Source organism: Microtus pennsylvanicus, chromosome 8 (assembly GCF_037038515.1).
Source record: "Microtus pennsylvanicus isolate mMicPen1 chromosome 8, mMicPen1.hap1, whole genome shotgun sequence".
Classification (NCBI taxonomy): domain Eukaryota; kingdom Metazoa; phylum Chordata; class Mammalia; order Rodentia; family Cricetidae; genus Microtus; species Microtus pennsylvanicus.
In genome coordinates, this window is record NC_134586.1 from 62129078 (window position 1) to 62152546 (window position 23469).

General features: G+C 49.8%; 2 protein-coding genes across 6 annotated transcripts in view; both read right to left on the minus strand.

Annotated features, from left to right (window-relative positions):
• The window catches only part of Sfxn5 (sideroflexin 5), a 118903-nt gene extending 98988 nt beyond the window's left edge, over positions 1-19915 (minus strand). The window contains exons 1-2 of one of the 2 annotated variants that reach the window (XM_075983686.1): positions 19526-19915; positions 4282-4350 (exon numbers count right to left, since the gene is read on the minus strand). In XM_075983686.1, coding sequence (XP_075839801.1) covers positions 4282-4350; positions 19526-19627 — 171 coding nt within the window. In that variant the 5' untranslated portion in view covers positions 19628-19915. The remainder of the gene's footprint in view (positions 1-4281; positions 4351-19525) is intronic. The other variant, XM_075983687.1, reaches the window with a different exon arrangement.
• Positions 19916-21060: 1145 nt separating this feature from the next.
• Rab11fip5 (RAB11 family interacting protein 5) overlaps positions 21061-23469 on the minus strand; it is a 38144-nt gene continuing 35735 nt past the window's right edge. For all 4 annotated transcript variants that reach the window (XM_075983691.1, XM_075983690.1, XM_075983689.1 and 1 more), the window contains one exon: positions 21061-23311. In XM_075983691.1, coding sequence (XP_075839806.1) covers positions 23108-23311 — 204 coding nt within the window. In that variant the 3' untranslated portion in view covers positions 21061-23107. The remainder of the gene's footprint in view (positions 23312-23469) is intronic.

Genomic DNA, 23469 nt, shown 5'->3' on the forward strand with positions numbered 1-23469 from the left:
TCCCCCACCTCTCCCCTTTTAGAATCAAGCACACAATTCTTTCCCGCTGTCAAGCAGAGCCACCTCCTCCTCCTCTGAAGCCTTGTTCAAGGCATTCTGAGAACAAAGACAGCCTTCTTCCTAAGAGAAATTACGGTGGATAAAATTGCCTCTGCCTCATTACACATACAAGGGTTGGAATCTTTTTAAAGCTTGGCCAGTTATAAATTGCAAGCCAACAGCTGCAAAACCTTCTGAAGACGATCCTATCCACAGACTCCAAGATTGCCTCAGATCTGGGACTGCAGGTGGCCCAAGCTGTCTGGGATCATTCCCTCGCTGGGGACCTTCATTGTGCACAGCCTCCTTCTCATGTCCTCTACTGTCCTCCTACCCTCAGATCTCCAACCAAGCAGTCACACCCCACTTTCCCTTCTGGACACCAGTCACAGGGTCCTTTAGACTTGAGTTCTAGTCTACGGGGGACCTGGCATGCCATATGTCCCGCAGCCCAGCCAAGCACACTAAAGTTAGAGACTCTTTCCTATCACTACCTTTGCTTCTGGTGAGGGTTGAGACTGCTGTCTTGCTGGCCTGGAGGTCCACGCAGGACCCTTGCAGACTTGGGAGGGAGGGATTCAAGATTTTCTGAGAATACTAACTTCCCAAGAGGCTGGCATGTGCTCCTGGAGACGGTCCCCCACGCTGCTGCGGCAGTGACGGGAAAGGCAGATCCCCTACTGGAAGCCTATCAGAGCTCTACAAGGATAGAGTTTGTGTGCCGTCTGAACATTCAAAAATTGCTATTACCTGGGTTAACTTCTAATTAGTAAGTGTTTGAGTTGCTTTGACATTTTAACTGCTAATGGGAAAGGGAGGTGTGTGGTTTGGTTATTATTAATTAATACAAGAAATCAGCCCTAAATGGGTTGGTAATGTATAAGTAGGTTATGGTCTTTCAAATGTAAGTGTTCCACTGGGCGTGGCGGTGCATGCCGGTAATCCCTGCATTTAGGAAGTGGAGGCAGGAGGAGTAGAGAGTGAGTTCCAGGTTAGCCTAGACTAAATAACAAGACCTTGTTTTAGAAAAAGAAGAAAATCAAAATAAGCAAAAATAGCAAAAAGGCAAGATTCGAAGCAAGATGTAGATGATGGAGGACAACAGCAAATGAAATGCTGAGTGGAGGAGGGAGGAGGGCACCCTGGAGGAGGGAGGAGGGCTCCCTGGAGGAGGGAGGAGCGCACCCTGGAGGAGGGCACCTGGAGGAGGGAGGAGCGTACCCTGGAGGAGGGCACCCTGGAGAGGGAGGAGGGCTCCCTGGAGGAGGGAGGAGCGCACCCTGGAGGAGGGCACCCTGGAGGAGGGAGGAGGGCTCCCTGGAGGAGGGAGGAGGGCACCCTGGAGGAGCGCACCCTGGAGGAGGGAGGAGGGCACCCTGGAGGAGGGAGGAGAGCACCCTGGAGGAGAGAGGAGGGCACCCTGGAGGAGGGAGGAGGGCACCCTGGAGGAGGGCACCCTGGAGGAGGGAGGAGGGCATCCTGGAGGAGGGCACCCTGGAGGAGGGAGGAGGGCCCCCTGAAGGAGGGAGGAGGGCCCCCTGGAAGAGGGAGGAGGGCACCCTGGAGGAGGGCCCCCTGGAAGAGGGAGGAGGGCTCCCTGGAGGAGGGAGGAGGGCCCCCTGGAAGAGGGCCCCCTGGAGGAGGGACGTGAGCTCCTAGTAAGAGGGCATCGGGTCCTGTAGCACCTCCTCTGTTCCCAAAATCTCCCTGCTCATGGCCAGCCGAGGAGCAATGAAGGAGCTCCCAAGTCCCCTAACCCATTCCCCGCCAGACCGCCAATGCCACCGACAACATCTCCAGCCTTAAGTTAAGCACCAGCCCCCATAGACTCCTCACCAAGCTTGAAATCCCAAGTTCTGTTGGGATTTCAGAACTATGACTGCATCTGGGTTTGGACAAGGTGGTGTGTCACTGTGGGCGTGGGCTTTGAGGTCTCTGTTCCAGCTGCTCTCGGTGCAGCACACAGTCACTTCTGCTGCCTGCAGATCAAGATGCAGAACTCTCAGCTCCTTCTCCAGTGCCATGTCTGCCTGCACGCCACCATGGCACCACCATGAGGGTAATGGACCAAACCCCCAAACTGTAAGCTGCCCCCAATGAATGGCTTTCCTTTACAACAGCTGCTGTGGTCACGGTGTCTCCTCACAGGAATAGAACCCTAACCAAGACAATCAGTCATAGAACTTTTTAGGATAAAATATTACTGAGCCAGAAAAGTGGGTTTTCTTTTCAACTTTGGTGCTCTTCCAAACGTTTATGCAATCACCTCCATTACAGGAAACCAGACAAAGCCTAGGTGTGCAGTGGACTTGGCCTTTAGGGCCAATCAAACCAGATAGCAAAATATCCAGGCCTTATGTCTTGTTCAGCATATGTCTAATAAACGAGTGCTATCTCATATGAATATGAATTCCCACATCCATTTCCCAAACTCATACGAAAAGACACACTTCTTAAGCTGCCCTTGCAAAGAATTATTTTTCAATTTAATAATACTGAATGCTCCTCAGCCTTTTGGATAAGATGAAGAGATAATAGCAAGCATCATGTGTGGAAGTGCAGCCATTCAAAGTCTCAACGTCGCTGATGGGAATGTCATACGGAAAGCCACTTGGAAAAGCCCTGTGATAGTCCCCCGAGAAGTTAAATATCTATTTTCCACACTTGCCTTACAAGCTAGCCATCTTGTAAGATCTACCTGGTTACAACACAGCCAGGGCTACATCATGAGACCTCCTCTCAAACACAAAAGAGAGAGAAAGAACAAAGAAAGCATACATTCACACAAAGGATGTTCATAGCAACTTTATTCATAGTAGCCAAACACTGGGGATGGTCCAAATGTCCACAAACAAGTCAATGGACAAACAAATCCGTGAACATTTACTCAGTGGGACACTTCTCAGCAATACGAGATGACTGACCGACAGACACAGCAACACGTGGGATTCCATTAACACGCTACAGCCTAGAAACAGCAAACGAGATGAGAAGCTGGTGGGAGCTGGGGACAGAGGGGACTGGCTGCAACAAAGCACAGCCAGCTGTTAAGATGACAGAAATGCGCCAGGCAGTGGTGGCGCACGCCTTTAATCGCAGCACTCGGGAGGCAGAGGCAGGCGGATCTCTGAGAGTCCGAGGCCAACCTGGTCTACAAGAGCAAGTTCCAGGGCAGGCTCCAAAAGCTACAGAGAGACTCTGTCTCAAAAAACAAAACAAACCAACCAACCAACAAACAAAAAGATGACAGGAATGCTTTACACTCTTATGCATGTACAAGTGTGCACCTGAACATATACAAGTACACCAAGTGTGCTCGCATGTGCATTGTGCATGTGGAGGCCAGAGCTTGGTTAACACTGGGTGCCTCCCTCAGTTGGCTTCCACCTTATTGTTTAGAGGCAAGTGTTTCACTGAGCGGGAACTCATCCATGTTACTGCACTGGTAAACACCACAGCAATCCTCCTGTCTCCACCTCCCCAGCTTACACAGGAAGGCCACTGCACTTGGCTTTTTTTTTTAATGTGTGTGTATATGATGTTCCTATGTGTGTAGTTGCACATGTGTTTGTATGCATGTGTGTGTGTGTCCAGGTGGAGGCCAGAAGACAACCTCAAGTCATCCTTGGGCTTGCCATCTACCTCCTTTAAAACAGGATCTTTCATTGGGCTGCAACTCACTGATGGGATATACTGACCCGCACAACTTTAAAGGCACACAATGCCATAATAAACTCGATATTAAAAGCCATGCACAACGGTGGCCTCAGAGAGACTGGAACTGAGCACAGTGGATAACGAAAGGTACCTACCTTTTGCTCTGCTAGCCACATCTAGACTGCTTGATACCCCTTTCCTGCCATGCTGGGGATCTAATCCAGGGTCTTGCACACATAGGCAAACACTATATCACTGAGCCCCACCTTGAGCCCAGTTTGAACTTTTGTGCTGGGTATATAATTTACATAATTGGTAACATCATTGAGGTTTTCAAAAACATAAATGCTGTTTCTCTCAAAAGAGTACAGTGAGCACCAATGGAATCACGGGAGAAGGCTTTCGGCACGAGTAGGAACGCCCTCTTGATTGACTGAACTAGACAAATACAGAGATGGATGACTTTCCTTTTACCTTGAACTTCCTTACCCTCTTTGCCTTCTCATCCGTTCTGAGGACCCACACATTCCAGAGTGACAAGACACAAAGGCCAGGGGCCTCCACTGAGTGCCAGCTGTGACTCACCTCGCTGACAAAGAGTGTCCGAGGGTCAATGATATCCAAGAAGTGCCGGAAGCGACCGTAGAAGGATGACTGCGGAAGGAGAGGAGAGGAGGTCAGAGGCTGTACCCAAGCTCAGGACACTGATGGCCTCACCCACAGTACCAGGATTCCCCCACGTGGGTGATGGAGGCCACCAAGGCCTCAGTCCTCCTCCCAGGGCTGGGAGCTTCCTAAAATCAACACAGAGAGAGCATTAAGATACAGCATGATGTCAGGTGTGATGGCGTACTCCTTTAGTCCCGGCATTCAGAAGGCAGAAGCAGACAAACTCTGTGAGTTTGAGGCCAGCCTAGTCTACAGAGTAATATTTAGGATAGCCAGGGCTATAGAGAGAGACTCTTCTCTACAGAAAGAGAGAGAGAGAGAGAGAGAGAGAGAAAGAGACAGAGAGAGAGACAGAGAGAGAGACAGAGAGAGAGACAGAGAGAGAGACAGAGAGAGAGACAGAGAGAGAGAGACAGAGAGAGAGACAGAGAGATCATGACTGGGGCTAAAGAGATGACTCAGCCATTAAGAGCATTAAGAGCACTTGCTGCTCTTCAGAGCACCTGAATTTAGTTCCAGCACCCACATCAGGTAGCTCACAACTGCCTATAACTTAAGACCGAGGGGATCCAATGTCCTCTTCCAGCCTCTGTGGGTAGCTGCATTCATGGGCACAGATACACACAGACACATATCTTTTAATATATATATCTTTTAATATATATATATCATGACTTCTCCAACCTTTCCTCCAAGTGTCCCCCATGTTTCCCCTCCCTCCCACTGTTCCAAGATCTAGTCTGGGCACTTCTGTAACTTCTGTAACACTCAAGCGCCCCTAGGTACACGGGCACCTTCCTCATTCAGGAACTCCAGAGAGAGCTTGCCTGACCTCACCAGGCCCTCTCCAAGGTTCTGCTCTGCCTCCAGAGAGCAGCTCCCACAGGCAGAGCCCAAGTATGGCAGTCCCAGCTCACAGCCCAGACCCACCTTCAGCTCTTTGCCCTGTTGCCACAGTCAAGTGCGGAACAGGAGAGCAGCCTTGCCCAGGAGCAGGGGCCCTGGAAAAGGAGGGCTTTGTTGTAAGCAGGCCACAGGCATTCAAACACAGTGAAAGGGAACCAAGCAACAGGGCTGCTGGGCCTTCTGCCTGAGGACAGAGCCAATAGGGCAAGACCGGGCTCAGAGGGAAAAGAGAAGGTGTTGGCTCAAGGATGAAGGGGCAAGATGCAAGCGCTGGGGGCTTCATGCCTCACTGCGCTCTGGGCTTGGCCCCAAAGTCCTCTGCAGAGCACGGCTCTCCAAGTACCACTCTCTGCACTGAGAAGGAAACAGGACTGCCCCACTCACCCCCTCAGGGCTTCCCAGGGCACTGCAGTGACTTCAGCCCTTGCTCTTCCCAGGAAAGACCCTGCAAGGTCCCTGAGGGATGTCAAGGGTCTCATTCCAAGCCTAGTCTCTACTTCCATTTCTTGCCCACCCGCCATGCCTGCGCGGGGCAGCTCCTCCACAGCGACTTCCATCCCAGACAGATGGACAGAACAGAGACCAGACTAAGCCTCAGCACCATCTTAAGTCAGAGATGCTCTTTCCTAACCTCCCACAGCCCGAGGGGCTGAAACTAGTCTCCACTTGAGACACACACACACACACGATGTTCATTCATACCGTCCTGGCAAAATTTCATCCCTAAGAATACAAGGGGAGCCCCCACTGCACTGTCCATGAATGGACTGACGACGGTTTGTAAGTGTAAACACCATGTCAACTCGTGTGTTCAAGCGACAGTTACGATATAAAAAATGATTTTGATTTCATAAAATGCATTCAGCAGTGAGGGCCCAACTTAATAAGGAAGGAGACAGAGAAGGATGGATTCTTTTTTGTGGCACTGGGATCAAATCCAGGGCATCAGACATGCTAAGCAAGTACTCTACCAAGACACAGAGATACAAAAAGATGAACAAAAGGCCCAATGACATCCAGCCTCTAAAAAAACAAGGTTTCCCCCAGGAAGTGGCTTATTTCAGGGCTGGGACAGAGAAGGGATAAGATGAAACTAATATATTTTGTGGTTCTAGAAAGTGGTAATGTGGCTGGAAAGATGGCTCAGAGGTCACTTGTTGCCCTTGCAGAGGACTTGGATGCAGTTCCCAGAACCCACACGGTGGCTCACAACTATCCATAACCCCAGTTCCAGGGAATCCAACAGTGCAGACATACATGCACAAAAGCACCCATATACATAAAAAAATACTGTAATAATAAAAAAAATGCTGTATTCAAGTCAAGTGTCCTGAGCACAGTGACCAGAGTTCTAGCACGAAGCGGGGAATGAATGTGACCTATCCTCAGGCAGCTGGGATAAAAAGAAAATACCTAACTGCATAGGGCAACCACACGACCCAACAAGCAGGTGCTACTGCTTTGTTCCCTTCCAGATTAAAGACGCCCTTGACAGTGGCATCCGCTCTGCTGTGTTTCTAGATTCTCTGGTCACCTCTAGACAAGGGTGGCTCAAGCGCCCCTTGCTAGAACTAGAAGGTCACTGAAATAGACTACAGACGAGCTGGTGTCACCTCTAATCCCAGCACTGGGAGTGGCTTGAGGTTAGCCTGGTCTACACAAGAAGTTTTAGGCCTGTCAGGGCTACATAGTTTGACCCTGCCTCAAAAAAAAGAAAAAGGTAATATTCTGTTTTAATGGATATAAAGTACAAGCTGGTAAGCTAAATAATGCATTTTTCTTTTTTAAAAATTATTTATTTTATTTTATGTGTACAAGTGCTTTGCCTGTGCACATGTGTACCACGTGCATGCCTAGTGCCACAATGTAGTGCTAAGAACAGAACAACTCTGGTCCTTGACGAGAACAGCACATGCTCTTAAGCACCTCGCCATCTCTCCTACCAGTGATGGCACCCGTGATGGCAGCTGGCTTCCCAGACAGACCCGACATACAGCCAATGTGACTGGTTCCTGAAGGGATGGTGGCAGAGCGCAGCTTCCACATGAAGGCAGGATTAGAAAGAGTATCAGGCTGAGGGAGATGCGGATGAGGGCGGGTGCCGGTGAGAAGGGCATGGCCCGAGTGATGTGACTTCTGGAGGACACCCCAGATGACACTTCTACCTGCTGAGTCACCCTGAGGTCTGTCTTGATCCTGTCTCAACCTCCAAAGGTCGCCCTCCCTACCACAGCCACTGTGTGTGTAGGGAATGGGGGGAAGGTCCCAAATGAAGTATTTGCTCTGCAGACCTCTGCAGATGGCTGCTGAGCCAGGCCTGGGAAAAGTACACGGTGCAGGCTTACAGTTGCTGAGAGCCATCAAGAACTGACTGCAGACAACAACCAACAACAAACACCCTGACCAGAGCTCAAAGAAGACATCACAGAGCACACCGGAAACACCCAGATCTCTTCTGGTTTCTTCCCGACTGGGGTGAAGCAGGAGACATGTGCAAGGAGCTATGGGCTATGGTCCAGAGGTGGCAAAGGTCACTGAGCCCACGGGAAAGACTGTGGTCAAAAATCAATACCCATGTCGAAGCAGACTGCTCATTCATTTCCCGACTGCTCAGACCCAAATAATCACACAGAAACTATATTAATTTCAACACTCTTTGGCCTTTAGCTCAGGCTTCTTATTAACTAACTCTTACATCTTAAATTAACCCCATTTCTATACATCTTTGTATCGCCATGAGGCTGTGCCCTACTGGTAAGGTTCTGGCTGGCATCTGATGGCTTTCTCCTTCAGCAGCTATACGACATCGCTCTGCTTCTGCCTACTTTCTCTCTGTACCTCTGTTAGGATTTCCTGCCTGGCTTTACTCTAAGCCATTGGCCTTTAATAACCCATGGCAACAAAATATAATCATAGCATACAGAGGGGAGTCCCACACCATGCCCAGATATTTATCCACCGTTGAACACCTCCTGTGTGCTCCATGCTGTGCCAGCAGCTAGAAGAGAGTCAAGCTCGCTGGCCACCGGAGAAGGAGGAACCCATGGGATGCCTAGTGTTCCAGCTACAGTCTAAGGCCATTGACCAGGGTAATGAGAGCAAGAAGCATGTTACCGTCACTGAGAAGATAAAAATCCTTTAATGATCAATTACATTTGAGATATGTAAAGGCCTTTTTAGATCTTTTCAATAAGCACTTAGAAATAGAGGCTCATAAAAGGCACCATGAGTTGGGATGCGAAGCACACAGCCTGGTCCCCCAGAGGCCTGCCCTTGAGTCTAGCAGTCTTCCTGACTCATCGCAACAACGGGACTATACAGCAAGGGAACGGTAGGGAGTCTGCCAAAAAAAGACAGGAACATTCAGCACAGAAGGCCTGCTAACGGTGTGTGAAGATAGAAACAAAGCCAGGTTACCAGGACAAGAACTGACTTAAGTCCAGACTGAGGCAGATCACAGGGTGTTGTTTCCATGAAAACTGCAAAGTTAAGGTCAGTGTTCAGTCTTGAGACCAGAAACACCGTGACACTAGATGCTTGGGGTGATTGTGAAGCAGAGTGGCTTGGATCTGCCAATCAGAAGTATATGTGGGAGCTAGGGATGTAGCTAAGTGGTAGAGCATGGCTAAGGCTCAGGATTCGACCCCTAGTGCTGTGAGAAAATAAATAAATAAAATCAGAATAGGCCGGGCTGAGGACCTGTGTCCAGTGGTAGAATGCTTACCTATCACAGGAGAGACACAAAAGGAAAACGTGCATGCCTCGGTCTTTTTTAAGTATATATATATGTGTGTGTGTGTGTGTGTGTTCATTTATGCGTATATCTGTGTGCTTGCATGAATTTATGGGCACCACATGTGTGCAGATGCATAAAGAGGCCAGAGGGTATTGGACTCTCTGTAGCCAGAGCTCCACAGAGAAACCCTGGAACTGGAGTTCAGGCGGTTGTAAGGGGCCATGTGGGTGCTGGGAAGTTAAGTTGGGTCCTCCACAAGAGCGGCAAGCACTCTTAACTGTTGAGTCATCTGTCCAGCTCTGCACGTTTGATTTTTGCTGACAGTACTAAAACAGCCAACTTCCGGCTACGGTCATCATGATCTCAGGGAATGGAGTTTCTTGGGGATTGGGAGATGGATCGGCAGGAGAACACTTGCCTTCAGGCATGTATGCTAGGTAAGCATGGTGGTCCACATATAACTCCAGCCTTGGAAAGCAAAGATGAGGGATCCCAAAGCAAGGTGGTTTGACTGAGAAACCCTAGCTCACAGAGTAAGATGGGAGAATGGTAGAGAATGGTTCTTGGCATCAACCTCAGGTCTCTACTGCGGGTTCACACGTGTGTATGCACACAGACATACACGCAGAAACATGCAGAACATACATACACATACACGCCAACCACATACACACACACAGAGGAAAAACGGAGAAGCAGGCCTGAGCAGCTTCAGTACTTAGTAGCTGGTATCAGTTCTTATTATAAATAGTGTTTCTGAGTTTTGTCAAAAAACATTGTTTCCAGCCAGGGGTAGCAGAGGCACTTAATCCCAGTATATGGGAGGCAGAGGCAGGCAGATCTTTGTGAGTTTGAGGCCAGCCTGGTCTACAGGGAAAGTTTCAGGTCAGCCAGAGCTTCACATAAAGAAACCCTGTCTCAAAACACCCCAAACAAACAAACAAAAAACATTGTTTCCCTGCAGAAAAAAACAAAACAACAACAAAAAAAAAACCCATTTTAGCTATGTCTGTCCCTCTCTGTCTGTTGAATGGAACGTGGTTTTTACTTTCCCAGTCTGACTTCATTTTACTTTCTCAGTACTTAAAACTGTATAGTCATCTCCTCCTCCACCGCCCCCATCCAGCCCCATCTTTGCTCAACCACACCGGGCAGTTTTCTTCTTTACTGGAAGAATGAGTCAATAAAACCAATTCCTTCCCTTTCTCTTCACAAGCGAGATGAGTCAGCTCACTGTGGGTAGCGCCCGCCCCCTGCAGCCCCAAGCTACCCCCTTTCCCAGGTACAGCCTAGAAATTGCCTGAGAGACCTGCTCGCCCTGGTCCCAGATTCTAAACCACCCTTCTTCAGGAAGGACTTGCACAGGGTCAAGCTAGTGGGCATTGGCAGGACCCTTCACCGAGTCTATTAGCAGCAGAGGCACCTGCACTGCATCAGCACCAGGGACGACCTGGGACGTCCCCGGTAGGCCAGATCTCCAGGGCTGATTCCACCTCTCTGGGGTGGGCTTCAGACACCAGCATCTATTGGATACCTACCTAGGGGCTAGAGAGATGGCTCAAAGTTTGAGTGAAAACCTGAGTTTGGTTCCCAGCACCCACACTGAATGCCTCAAAACTACCAATAACTCCAGATCCAGAGGATCGGATGCCCTTTTCTGGCCCTTTGGGGAACTTATACTGGCATGTGCAAGTATGTGCACACTCATAATTAAAAGGTACATCTTTTAAAAATGATATTTACCCAGTGCTCTGGGGGATTGTTGAGTCCCCTCCTCAGCACAACCCCCAAAAGCTACTTTGGCAACAGTCAGCTCATGAAAGGATTCTAGAAGTTCATTCCAAGCAAACTAAATGAGAAGCAGGCTCACAGCCACACGATTCAGCCTGCATCAACCTCTCAACTTTGATGTGATGGGTGTTCTCTGCCACCCGAAGTCTCTCCGAATCCCACAGGCAGCCTGGCCTGCTGGTTCAGCATATGCTTGACCCCCTCCCCCCCCCCAGGCATCTGAACAGGCAAGTGAGATTCTGAAGGAGCAAGAGCATTAAAGAACTGAACGCACCAGGCTGGAGAGATGGTTCAGTGGTTAAGAGCACCGGCTGTTCTTTCAGAAGACCTGGGTTTGATTCCCAGCACCAACACGGCAAATCACAACTATCTATAACTCCAGTCCCAAAGGATCTGATGTCCTCCTCCAGCCTCCATCAGTACTAGGCACATACATGGCGCAAAGATATACATGCAGGCAAAACATCCATTCACATAAAAAAAGACAAAATAAAAGACAGACATGGGGGGGGGGGTAAACAAACCAACAACTGTAATTCCGCATAGGTGGAAGGACAAACAGGAAGAGGCCTGTGTGCTTATTTCCTGTTCTGGGCCCTAACCTGCCAAATCAGTATCTGAGTCTGAAGGAAAGAATGGGGCGGGGGGTGAAGGAAAGGAGGAGGGAACATACGAAGGGGCTGAAGAAGAATGTAGGAGCTCCACAGACGGAGCGGAATGCGTGAAATATCGTCCTCAAGATACACGGCTGTCACACTCGTGAACACGCAAGACCACGCCAGTCAACATCCCAGCATGGGTGGAGGAGGGACTCATGAGGCCTCACCCTTAAAAAGGAGCTACAAGCAGCTGATAACTGCGGGGGATGGAGAGCCATGTCCTTTAAGGGTGTGGCTGCTGGCAGATGACCCCAAAGAAATGCCCCAACTAGACTCGGAGTTATTTTAAAATAAACCAAAAGAGAATATGAAGGTGGGAGAGGAACATGTCTGGTGGGGTCCAGGGTGAGTGGGGGAGGGGAAATGGGGCTGATGTGACTACGACTAAGATACACACACAAGGTTTTATTTTTAATTATGTATAAGCTATATGTCTGTGTGCAGGTATGTGCACATGAGTGTAGGTGCCAAATGGGGTCAGAGGTATCAGATCCCCTGGAGCAAGAGCTATAGACTGTTTCAAGTCGCCTGCCATGGGTGCTGGGAATAGAACTCGGGTTCTCTTCAAGGGCAGTCCACACTCTTAACCACTGAGGCATCTCTCCAGTCCCCCAATGTATATGTAGACATGTTCCCCCTCAGAGACAGGGTCTCACTATGTAGCTCTGGCTGTCCTGCAACTCCCCAGTTAGATCAGGCTGGCTGCCTCTGCCTTCCAAGTGCTGAGATCAAAGACATGTGCCACTATGCCCAGCATTAAACTATTAAAAAAAGAAGAAAGAAAAATTGAAAATAGAAGAGGAGGGAGAAGAAAGACAGGCAGGTTTCAGAGGCTCCTGGGAGGTGAGCTGTCCTCTTTTCACTAGGAATGTGGGGTAGCGTTTAAAAACAAGGCAGAAAAAAAAAGGGACAAAGGAACAGATCAACCAGCAGCAGAGACGCAACCAGCCACATCCTTATGGAGGGAATTCTACAAGACAAACACCCCAGTTCCTTCAGCGTATGTGAGGGGGGCGAGGGAGCAAGCAATAAGCAGAAGGAAGAGGAATGCTATAGCATGCTATAGATGCAATCACTCTTCCGAGGTTGGAAGGAAAGAGGTGCAAGTCCCAGGCCACGCTGGGCTCCACAGGCAAACATCACGTGAGACTGTGGGGTGTGGGTATTGCACAGGCCTATCCTCCCAGCCAAGCTGCCACCACCTTCGTCAGATCACCGTGACTCCCTGAAAGAGACCATCACAGCTGAGCGTATTGAGTGTGGCGATCTGCTCATAGAAGGAACGGCAGGGAAGGTCTTGGAACCCTCACCTGCGTATCCAGTCACTGCGCCTCCCAACCAGTCATAAGCAGCTCTGTCCTAACTGCGCATGGTCTCAGGTTAGAGGGCATAGCTGGGGAACGATGAGGGGAGGGTGCCCCACCTACACAGCCATGGGGGAGGCACTCATCCATGCTAGGTAGGATCTTCCAGTATGGCAGCTTTCCGGCTCCTGCCTCTGCTGCCCCCTGTCTCTGCAGCCCCCTGCCTCTACTGCTCCCCAGAGTGAACTCCAGGGGAATCACACCTCGATTTGTCTTTGGGGCCTTGGGAGCAGGGAGAGGCATTGTTCCCATCTCTCAAAGGGAAGGCGTTTAAGCAACAGTGGAGTTTTGCACAGGGAGTGTGATTAAAACAAACCAACAATTTCAAAAAGGAGGTAACTCATCATTTGACGCTAAGAAATAATGAGGGCTGGAGGGATAGCTCGGTGGTCCCAGCACTGTTGCTCTTGCAGAGGACCCAGGTTCAAACCCCAGTACCCACATGGTGGTTCACAACTATTGGTAACTCCAGTTCCAGTGATCTGACAACCTCTTCTGACTCCAGTGGCACCAGGCATGCATACGGTGCACAGACAACATGGAAGCAAACACTCATATACAGAAAATAAAATAAAGAAGTCTTTTAAAATAGAAAAGAAAATAAAAATAATGAGAGACTGGAGAGATAGTTTATAGTTAGAAGCTTTTGCCGATCTTCCAAAGGATCTGAGTTCTGTCCCCAGAACCCATGTCAGGCAGCTTGCAATGAACTGTCTGTAACTCCAGTTCCAAAGGACATCTGTACACTTGTGTGAATATAAACACACAAACATAAATAAAATATTAAAACATTTTTTGAAAAAAAAGAATAGGTCAGGCAGTGAAGGTGTATGCCTTTAATCCCAGCACTCAGGAGGCAGAGGCAAGTGGATCCCTATGAGTTTGAGGCCAGCCTGCTCTACAGAGTGAGTTCCAGGACAGGCTCCAAATCTACACAGAGAAACCCTGTCTCAATATAATAATAATAATAATAATAATAATAATAATAATAATAATAATAATAATAATGAGTGTGGTATTGATGGCACATGCCTGTAACCTCAGTCCTGGGAGATAAAGGCAGGAGGATCAGGAGTTCAGTCAAAGTCATTCTCAGTCATAAGCAAAGCCAGCCTGTGCTACATAAAACCTTGTCCAAAAAAGCTGGGTGGTAGTGACAGTGTAATCCCAGCACTCAGGAGGCAGAGGCAAGCAGATCTCTGAGACCAGTTTGGTCTACAGAGTGAATTCCAGGACAACCAGAACTACACAGAAATCCTGTCTCAAAAAAATAAAAAAATAAAAAATAAAGAGTAGGGGGAGGCTGATGTTAACACTAATTTTTATTAATTTTTTAAAGATTTAATTTTTTAAATTTGTGTGTGTGGTGTTGCTCTGGAAACCAGAAGAGGGTGGGCATTAGATCCTGCGGAGCTGCAACTACAGGCCGGCCCCTGATGAGGGTGGTGGTAACCACTGAGCGACCTGAACGACCTGAACTCGGGTCCTCTGGAAGGGCCATTTGTATGCACTCTAAACTGCTGAGCCACCTTTCCAGCCCCCAGTTTTCAAATCCCTATAACAAGCTGCAATGTGAAGCTCCTGGAACACGTTTCCTTCAAAGCCTGAGGCTCTATCTCTCTATCCGTGTGGAATGCACTAGGTATACCCAAACTAAAGATATTCTACAAAATATCCCAGTTCTTCCCAACACAGTCAAGGTAAAAACAGAAGAAAAGTCTGAGAAACTCAGACCAAAGGATACTAAAAAGATACGCAACCCAAAAGCACTCTGGAACCCTAGAAATGAAAAGAGACATTAACATAAAAAATAAAAAGTACGACCAGGCAGTGGTGGCACACTCCTTTAATCTCAGCACTCAGGAGGCAGAGGCAGGTGGATCTCTGTGAGTTCAAGACCAGCCTGGTCTACAGAGTGAGTGCTAAGACAGGCTCCAAAGCTACACAGCAAAACCCTGTTCTAAATAAATAAATAATAAATAGTACAATTCAGTCTGGAGTGTGCTGATTTTTATTTATTTTTTTATTATTCACACATTAAATAGATTTTTGGTTTTGAATTTGTTTCTTTTTTAATTTTTACTTTTGGCAGGAAGCAGTTTCAAGACAAGGTTTCTCTGTGTAACAGCCCTGATTGTCCTGGAACTCACTTTGTAGCCCAGACTGGCCTCAAACTCACAGAGATCTGCCTGCCTCTGCCTCCAGTGTTAGGATCAAAGGCACGCACCACTATGCTTGGCTTTACTTTTACTTTATGTGTATGAATATTTTGCCTGGATATTGTGTATGTTCACATGTGTGTCTGGTGCTGGCAGAGGTCAGAAAAAGGCACCAAATTACCTGGAGATAGTTATCAGCCACCAGGGGAATGCTGGGAATCAAACCTTGGTTCTCCACAGCCCCCACCCATTTTCGTGAGACACCTCGTCTTGGATGATCTGGAACTCATTACATAGACAGACTGACCACAAACTCAAAGAGCTCTACCTGCCTCTCGAGTGATGGGATTAAAGACAAGTACCACCTCACCCACATATTTATTTAATTCTTTGTGTGCCACACATGTGTGGATGCCCATAGGCACCAGAATAGGGTGTCAGATCCCCTGGAGCTGAAGTTACAGGCTATGTAAGCCACCTACCTAAAATGCATGCTAGGAACTGGACGTGGGTCCTCTGCAAGACCAGCAAGCATCCCTAACTGCTATACCATCTCTCCAGACACCAATTTTGATTTTTTTACTTTTGACAAATGTACCTCGCCTCCGAGAAATAATAAAGAACCTTGTGTAAGAGTAGTTTGGGAATTCCTTGTTCAAACTTCTGTTAACCTAAAAGCATTTCTTTCTTTCTTTTTTAAGTTTGTAAAACAAACCAAACTGGGTGTGATACCTGGGGAACTACAGCTGAAGTTCTCCTCTGGTCTCCACACATGGGGGAACACAAATGTAACACACACATGCACACACAAACATACAGAAATCTTTATTTTTAGATCTGCCCCCTGACCGTAACTGAAACAGCAGGATGTTTAGGTTTGCATCAAAGCAATTCATTGCCTGTGAGCGGGTAAGAACACAGGAGAAATAGCTTGGCCTTAACCTGGCAAAGCTGACGCTGAATGATGGGCAGCCAAGGGTTAGAAGATGAAAGGCTCTGGTTCTGTGGTTGAAACCCTCCAGAATAAGGAACACTGACATAAGCAGATCTCCCTGGTACAAGTACCTTCAGCCTGCCCCCAGGACTGCAGCCATGCAAAGTGCTGACCTCCTCATTGGATCTCCTTTGTGTTTGCTTTAAAAGGTCATAAAACATTAATTCACACACCCCCACACCTTAAAAAAATAGCTGACAGTAAATACGCCTGGACTCTGGAGCTCAGCTGTCTGAGAAGTCACCAAATCTGTGAACTGCAACTCTCGCCTGGAATTAGAGGACCTTGTACCTGTCACAAAGAGCTGTAAAATTTTCATAAGCCAATATGCAGAGTGGGAAGGGGGTGTTTGGCCACCATCATCATCTTACGGAGAGAAAAGCAGCCATGGACAAAACCCATCCATTCCCCTTTCTCTGCTCTGATCCTGCTCATTGCTGCCCCTCCCACTACCTTCATAGAGAGAACCCTGAGCAGGGAGAGAAGGGAGGAAGACCTCAGTCCCCAGTCCTACAAAAAGCACTCAGACTAGAGCTGTAGCTCGGTTGGTAGCAAGTTTGCCTAGCATGCACAAGGCCTTGGGCTTGGCCCCTAGCACCCCATGAAACAAGGTGTGGTGTTGAATGCCTGCAACCCCTGCATTAATCAGAGGTGGAGGCAAGAGGATCAGAAGTTCGGGGTCATCCTTGATTGGGTGGTAAGTTTAAGTCTTGTGAGCTACAGAGACTCTGTGAGGGATGAGGAGCTGAGAGAGACTAGGTGGGGATCCGAGTGCTCCTTGAGTGGGCTCTGGGAACGGACCATGGTTTATGGACATCTGTCAGGCCAGTGCAGGCTACTACAGTAGTAGATACCTACTGTGTGCCAAAGACTGAGAACAGGACCCAGGACCCAGACAAAGATGGCTGAGCCCAGACAAGAAAGTAGAGATATTCAAGGTCATCCCCAGATACAGAGTTTAGAGACCAGCCCCTGAAGGACCCTGCTCACTCAGAATGTATGTAACAAACTACCATGCCTTTAGAATTACCTCTTGAAGAGTGGAACAGTGTTGCCATTTTATAAGATTTCCAAGGGACAGTTTAAATAAAATTTGACCAGTCGCCCCAATCAGACTTGTAAGTCAATTCCATTCAATTCCACAAACCCCACCGCAGAGTCTCACTAATCCATAAAGCTCTGTGACACCCTTCTGCCACCAGACACTGTGCCAATGTGGTAACCTAACAGTGGAGGAGGGACTACATGACAAGGTAGACAGTCCCTGATCCCATGGATCCTTCAAGGAAACGATTCTTTGTAGATACTGTAAAGATGAGGAGGAGCAGGAAAGAGTTGAGAGATGTTTCAGCGGATGCCCAGGGATGGGAGGGAACAGGAGAGGTCTGAGGGCTGAAAACCAACCAGTATGGTGGAAAGAAGGGTGCAAGTGAGGAGTCATACGTCAAGGAGTGGGCATTGCAGAACTTGAGGTCCCTTCAGATACAAAGTCTGTACCTCAAAAATAGAGAAAAACACTGCAGGTGTTTAAGGATGCTTCGTGTGTGGGAATCACCTGATCAGACCGCATTGCTGGGACTCTGCCTTAGAGAAAAGGGAAAGGCTGGAAGAGGGCCAGAGCAGGACTGGAAGCCCTGTCGGAGGCTCAAGAAATACATGGCGGGGTCTGGCTTAGCCTTGGATAGGGCAGCTATGAGACTTGTTGGGGAGAAGCGATCACAGCTCTGACTGGACTGAGAGGACTATGAAATACGGAGAAAAATCTAGGTTTATGACCCTAGCACATGGGTGTAGGCCGAGCGGTTTGCAGAGGCCGGGGCAGGTGTGGAGGAAAGAGAAGTTCTCAGCATGGGTGAATCAGATCTACCGAGCACCCTTTCTTATCAGGCTACGATGTGGCCAGCAGTGGGAGACTCAGCAGAGGTAACGGGACATGAACAGCTGCAGGAACTAAACCTCCTCAAACACACTCCACCAACGATCACAGCAAATAGACCAGCAGAGAGCCAATAAAAGGTGACCCAGTAAATGTCTGTTGGGTAAACAGATGTCCCAAGTGCCACCCAAATACCAAACACCAGGGAAAGAAACACTTACTCAGGGCATGTCATTAAAGCCTAACTGCCTAAAGCCCTTTTCTCAAAGTTGAAGGGTCACAGGAAATACTACCGAAAAGTAAGCTGCGAGGATCCTACTGGGGGTGCAGGGGGGAGTTTGGCGGTCTGATAGGACCACAGGGTGGTGGTTCCAAAGACAGAAATGTTTCCCAGTGGGGGGTGGAGACCAATGGAGAGTCACTTAAGGCCAGGCACAGGCACCCCTAACCGCGTCGCTATAGGTGGCATTTTACACTAGCGGGGACATTAAGCCTCTTCAGATTCCTACATGCTGAGACTATTTTTTAAAAGAAATCAAGTCCCATTTAAAAACTCTAGGGACATATTCTCGGAAAGCTCATCTCGGTGAAGCTGGGGGCTGAATTTGGACCCAATCTCACCTCCACGCCCGCCCCACTCTAAAAAAGCCACTGCATTCCACCTTTGTGGCATTTCCTTTCTTCCATCAAAGTTCTCTCTAGCGCATCTGCTACCCCCAATCCTGGCAAACCCAGGCTCACTTCAGCTCTGGGGGCAGAGGGTCTGCGGCGTTGGAACGCGCCCCCAGGCCCCTGGCTCACAGACCTAGATCTCCAGTTTCATAGCCGAGTTAGTGATGCCTGGCCGGGTTCTTGGGTTTGTGTCCGGGGGCTAGGCTAACCAGTCACGGTGCACCCCGAAGAGGGTGTGGATGGGGGCAGCGCTGCGCAGCGCCAGGGAGCATCGAGTGCGAGACTAGGGCGCGCTTGGGACCCTCGGGAGGAGCGCGGCGGCTCCGGAGGATGACACAGCGTTTCCCCGCACCCAGCTCTCTCCCGCGTCCCAGCCGCATCCCCGCAGAGACCGCTAGCAGGCCGGCAGGTCTCGTCACTGAAGCCCCGGCCCGGGGATAGAGATCGGGTCGCTGCACCCATGCATGTGGTCCCATCCTGGGGTGCACGTAGCACGCAGCTGGAGGTCGAGGAACCGGAGCGTGACCGTGGGGCGTGACCAGTGAGTTTTGCCCCGCGACTATCCCGTAGCTCACAAGAAAGGCCAGTTCCACTCGGGGAGAAGTTGAGATGCGTCCCAGCTACACCACATACCAATGCAGCGCAGGACGGGAACTTTGCGCCTAAGGCGCACTTGCCAGAGCGACCCTTCAGAGCCGCTCGGACCCGGGACCCGCGACCCGCGTGGCCAATCACCGCGCGACGCGGACGGGGGCGGTGGCAGGGCGCGGGCATCCGCGGAGTGACTGCGCCACTCGCCAATAGGAAGCCATGGTGGGAGACCTCGCCCATCCAGTTGACCAATGGGAAAAGAGCGGCTACAGCCGAGGTTCCCCGCACTAGCTGTAGACGCTGGTGGCCGCGGGTTGGAGACCCCTCGGGCTGAAGTGACTTTGCGGGAGACTTGGCTCGACCGCCTCCCCTATGCCTCCTTCCCACCCACGAACCGCAGCCCGGGCCTCACCTGCTGGAAGCGGGGCTTGCCCAGCTGGAAAGGGGGAGCATCAGTAGAGGCGTTTGCGGGACTGGCCGCCGCCGCTGAGGCTGTGGTCGCTGTATCCGCCATGGCCACTGACGCCCGCAATCTCCAGCCCTTTTAAAATGTCCCTCCTCGGCCCCCGCCACAGTTGCCTCTCCCGATTGGCCGTGAGCAACCGCAGCAAGCAGGGCGCGCAGGGCCTTGTGGGAAGTGTAGTTTTCCCCAGCTCCGAGCCTGACAACCCCAGACTGCAGAGAGCTGCACCCACGCAGACCTGGTTTCGGTTCCCGCCTCCAAAGCAGCAGACATTGGGATTCCTGGGAATGTGTGAAGGTGCGAGTGTACCCGTGGTCCTGAGTCTTAAGATCAGGAACCGCCTACAAACGCGGGCCCGACCCGGGACTAGGTAGGCAAGGATCCAGGCAGAGTGGGGTTAATTCAGAAGGCCTTCAGCAAGGAGTCGCACTGCGGGATTTTTCTGCAGTTTCTTCTATCATAACCCTGCCTTGAGACATTCTGTCACTCTGCCTCTCTCTTAAACAACTGCCCAAGTTGCTATGACCATTGAACATGCTACTCATACTTTTACCATGGTTTGATGGCGTTAAGATTCCATCGCCCTACTTCTACAAAGTCTGCTTCAGGGTTCTGTATATGGTACTCTCTTTTGCCTAGCTACATACTAAACTATGTAGCACAGGCTGGCCTCAAACTCGTTCGTGATCCTCCTTCCTCTGCCTTCCAAGTCTAGCAGACCAACTGTGGGCTTAATTATCTCTCCCCTGTATGGTGTGTGTGGAGTGATTTCAGTTGGATAAATCTTCAATGCAGGTATAGGAGGGGTCACACTAAGAATTCAAATAGTATTGGATGAGTTAAGCATCCTGAGAGACCCCACTTTTTTTTTTTTGACTCAGGAAGTTCCTTCCCAAGCCTAATTATCAAATACCAGCAACAGGGATTCCCTGGGAGTACAAAGCACACCGCGTAATAAACATACACTCCTGCAGGATGGCGGGAACAAGAGCGCTGATGGTGGGGGATGAGGGCTCACTCAGGACATAACTACTTGATTCTAGGGAAGCCTCCATCTCTTGATGGGCTTCAGAGTTAACTTGGGGTTGCCCCCTTGTCCTTCCAGATACTGCATGAGCAATAGGTGGCCCACATGCTCATCCACTCACTAATGGCTGAGCCACAAGGAACAGAACTCACAAATGATCCTAAAGTTGAGGAGAGAAGGCTAACTAAAGAACAGTTTTTGTTTTTGGTTTGTATCTTACCTTCCCTCACTAAACTTGGTGACTTCAGAACAAAAATCACAAACCTTGCCCTCTTTATTTTTCCACAGCACTCACTAAATGTATGCCAGTGATCAGTGCCCAGTTAACACAGGCACCATAGGCAGCATTGCCAATGATTTTGGGACAGTGGCATTATCACCCAGGAACCACACTGCCTTCTCCCATAGGCAGTCTCATTCACCAACTCATTTCAAAACAAGAACACACCAGGCCAGCTGTGGTACACGGATTCTTTATTCTTCATAAAGTGCTCAAAACATGAAGAACAAGCTCTTTATAGACAGGAGTTTCAACTAGGAAGACAAACGGCCGAGCAGAACTGTGCCTGCTCACTGTCTGCCAGCTGCACTCTGCAATGTGTGGTGTGGAGCAGACACGAGCAAAACCCTGGCTTCAGTTCAGAACATCTGTGCTAAGACACCCCCTGCCCTGGCCACATAGGGAGGCCAAACAGCAGGGGTGGGTGAAAGATGAGGGACAGGGCTGGAACCACAGAAAGCCCAGAGAAATACCTAGCAGAGGGGCTTGCTTCCTCAAGAGGCACTCTCCAATGCCAGTGACACCCTGCCCCCCAACACAGAGTGGTCAAAAGTCTTGGAACTGGTTCTGAGTTGACCTAGAGTTGGTAACTACACTGTGAGGGACCCCATTGTGGGGTTTCATTTGCTCGAGGCTGGCAAGAGATTGACATCATCCAGAGCAGATCCTCCTGAGGTGTTCTGAGTGAACTCATGATCCTTAAATGGAGAGAACCATTGCCTTTCCACTGGGCCAAAAGCATCTTTTTTCAGCATCCCACCTCTTTCACACATACTTTTTGCTAATGCAAAGCCACCAAGGACCCCTGCAGATGCCATGAAGAGACCTGCTGTATTCACAAGCGAACTAGAAGCTGAACCACAGGGTAGATACTTGGCTTCAAAATGCACTTAGCCAAGCCAGGAAAGATGGAAGGGGTTGGTGAGCAAGAGGGAGGCTGCACAGCAGCTTACAGAACAGCTGGAGAGCCACAAGGCGTTTCCTAAGCACAGGTGTCTCCTGAGGCAGAAGGAAGTCTCCCACTTCCAGACAAGCCCACAGGGTCAGCACATTTGGGACCCAAGGTCAGATACTGTAAGTTGCAGGGTATCCCCAGGCTTACTGCATGCTCGATTTTTATCCCACCATGCTCCGAATGGAGGGCAGGGGAGGAGCAGGAGGTAGGAGGAAGACTTAGGGGTGGCAGCAGGTTTGCCAGAGTCTTAGCTGAGGTACTTCTCAGGGAAGCAAGAAATCTGATCCATATTCCCCTTTCAGGACCCTAACAGTCATTTTCATGTGCTCAGTGGGAGGGCGGGGACACCATGGCCAGAGAGAGGTCTACACCCAGAGGCTCTTGTCCTCACCCACAAAAGGCACATTTTAATTGGTTTCCAAAAGTTCTGACCCCACAGCAGCACAGTTTTGGCATCTGGACAAATGGTAACAACAGACATGGAGGCCTGATCCCCAAAACATGAGCAGTCCAAAGCGCCAACCTGGGTCTCATGTTAGGGAGGTAGGGAGAACCTCAAGAGTGAGGAGTCAGTCTCCCTGCACCCAGGCCACCACCCATCACCACTGGGACATGGAGTGGGAGGGTCTGAAGAGGGGCAGGGAGCAGCTGAAGAAAACAAAGACACATAATACCGCCACCACCGCCACCACACTGTATACATGCTCCACACACACAGCCCCAGACAGAAAGAAAGACAAGACTAAAATACACAGGCTCCCTACTCTTAGGGTACAGGCACAAGGTTGAGGTGTAGGTGCCCCGGTTGTCAACAGTGCACAGACAAGCAAGCAGCTTGGTCCCCATCCTAGTCCCAGTAAAATACTAGAGGCCCTCCAGGTGCTGGAGGGAAATGGAAATGAAGGGCCAAGAAGAAACAACTGACCAACCTCATGGGTGGTTAAATCTGTGCTGGCAACAATGTTGCCCTAGATACCACAGCTCACCCCAGAACCCACAGCTCACTTCTGCGCCATCTTGACATCTGACGTCCTTGTTCCAATTCTTTGAGGGGGTACCCAAAGCTACAAGTGTGAAATGGGCAGGTAGGAAAGACCCAGGGCTCTCGTGGAAGTTCAAAAGGGCCCCGTCCATCAACCCCAGCAGAGGCAGGATGGGGAAGGGAGCAGAGAGTGATCATGAGGGCAGGCTGTGCCCTACTCAGGTGAGACAGGTCAGTGGAGGGCATTACACAGGTCCTCACCAACCCTCCAGGGATGGACTGAAGGGTTACTTGGGGGGCGCAGGGGAGATCTGCAGCAATGTGGGCGAGGTCTCCATGATCCTCACCAGCAGCCGGTCAATGTAGCTCTCCAGCTCCTGCACATGCTCGTCTCTCTGGCTCAGCTCACGCTCACGCTGCAGAAGCAGGCCAATGAGCTCATCGTGAGTCAGGTGATAGTACTTGGCCGACTGGTCCGGTACAGCAGAGTCCTACGGCCAGACAAGATGGAAAAGAAGAGGAGGCCCAGACCTTCCACCAGCTAGCCCACAAAACCTGTTTTCCCACTGCAGAAGCCCAGGCTCTGCAGCAGCCCCTCTCTAAGATCAGAGGTGTCCTACCCCACTTCAGAGCTGAGACACAGCTAGCT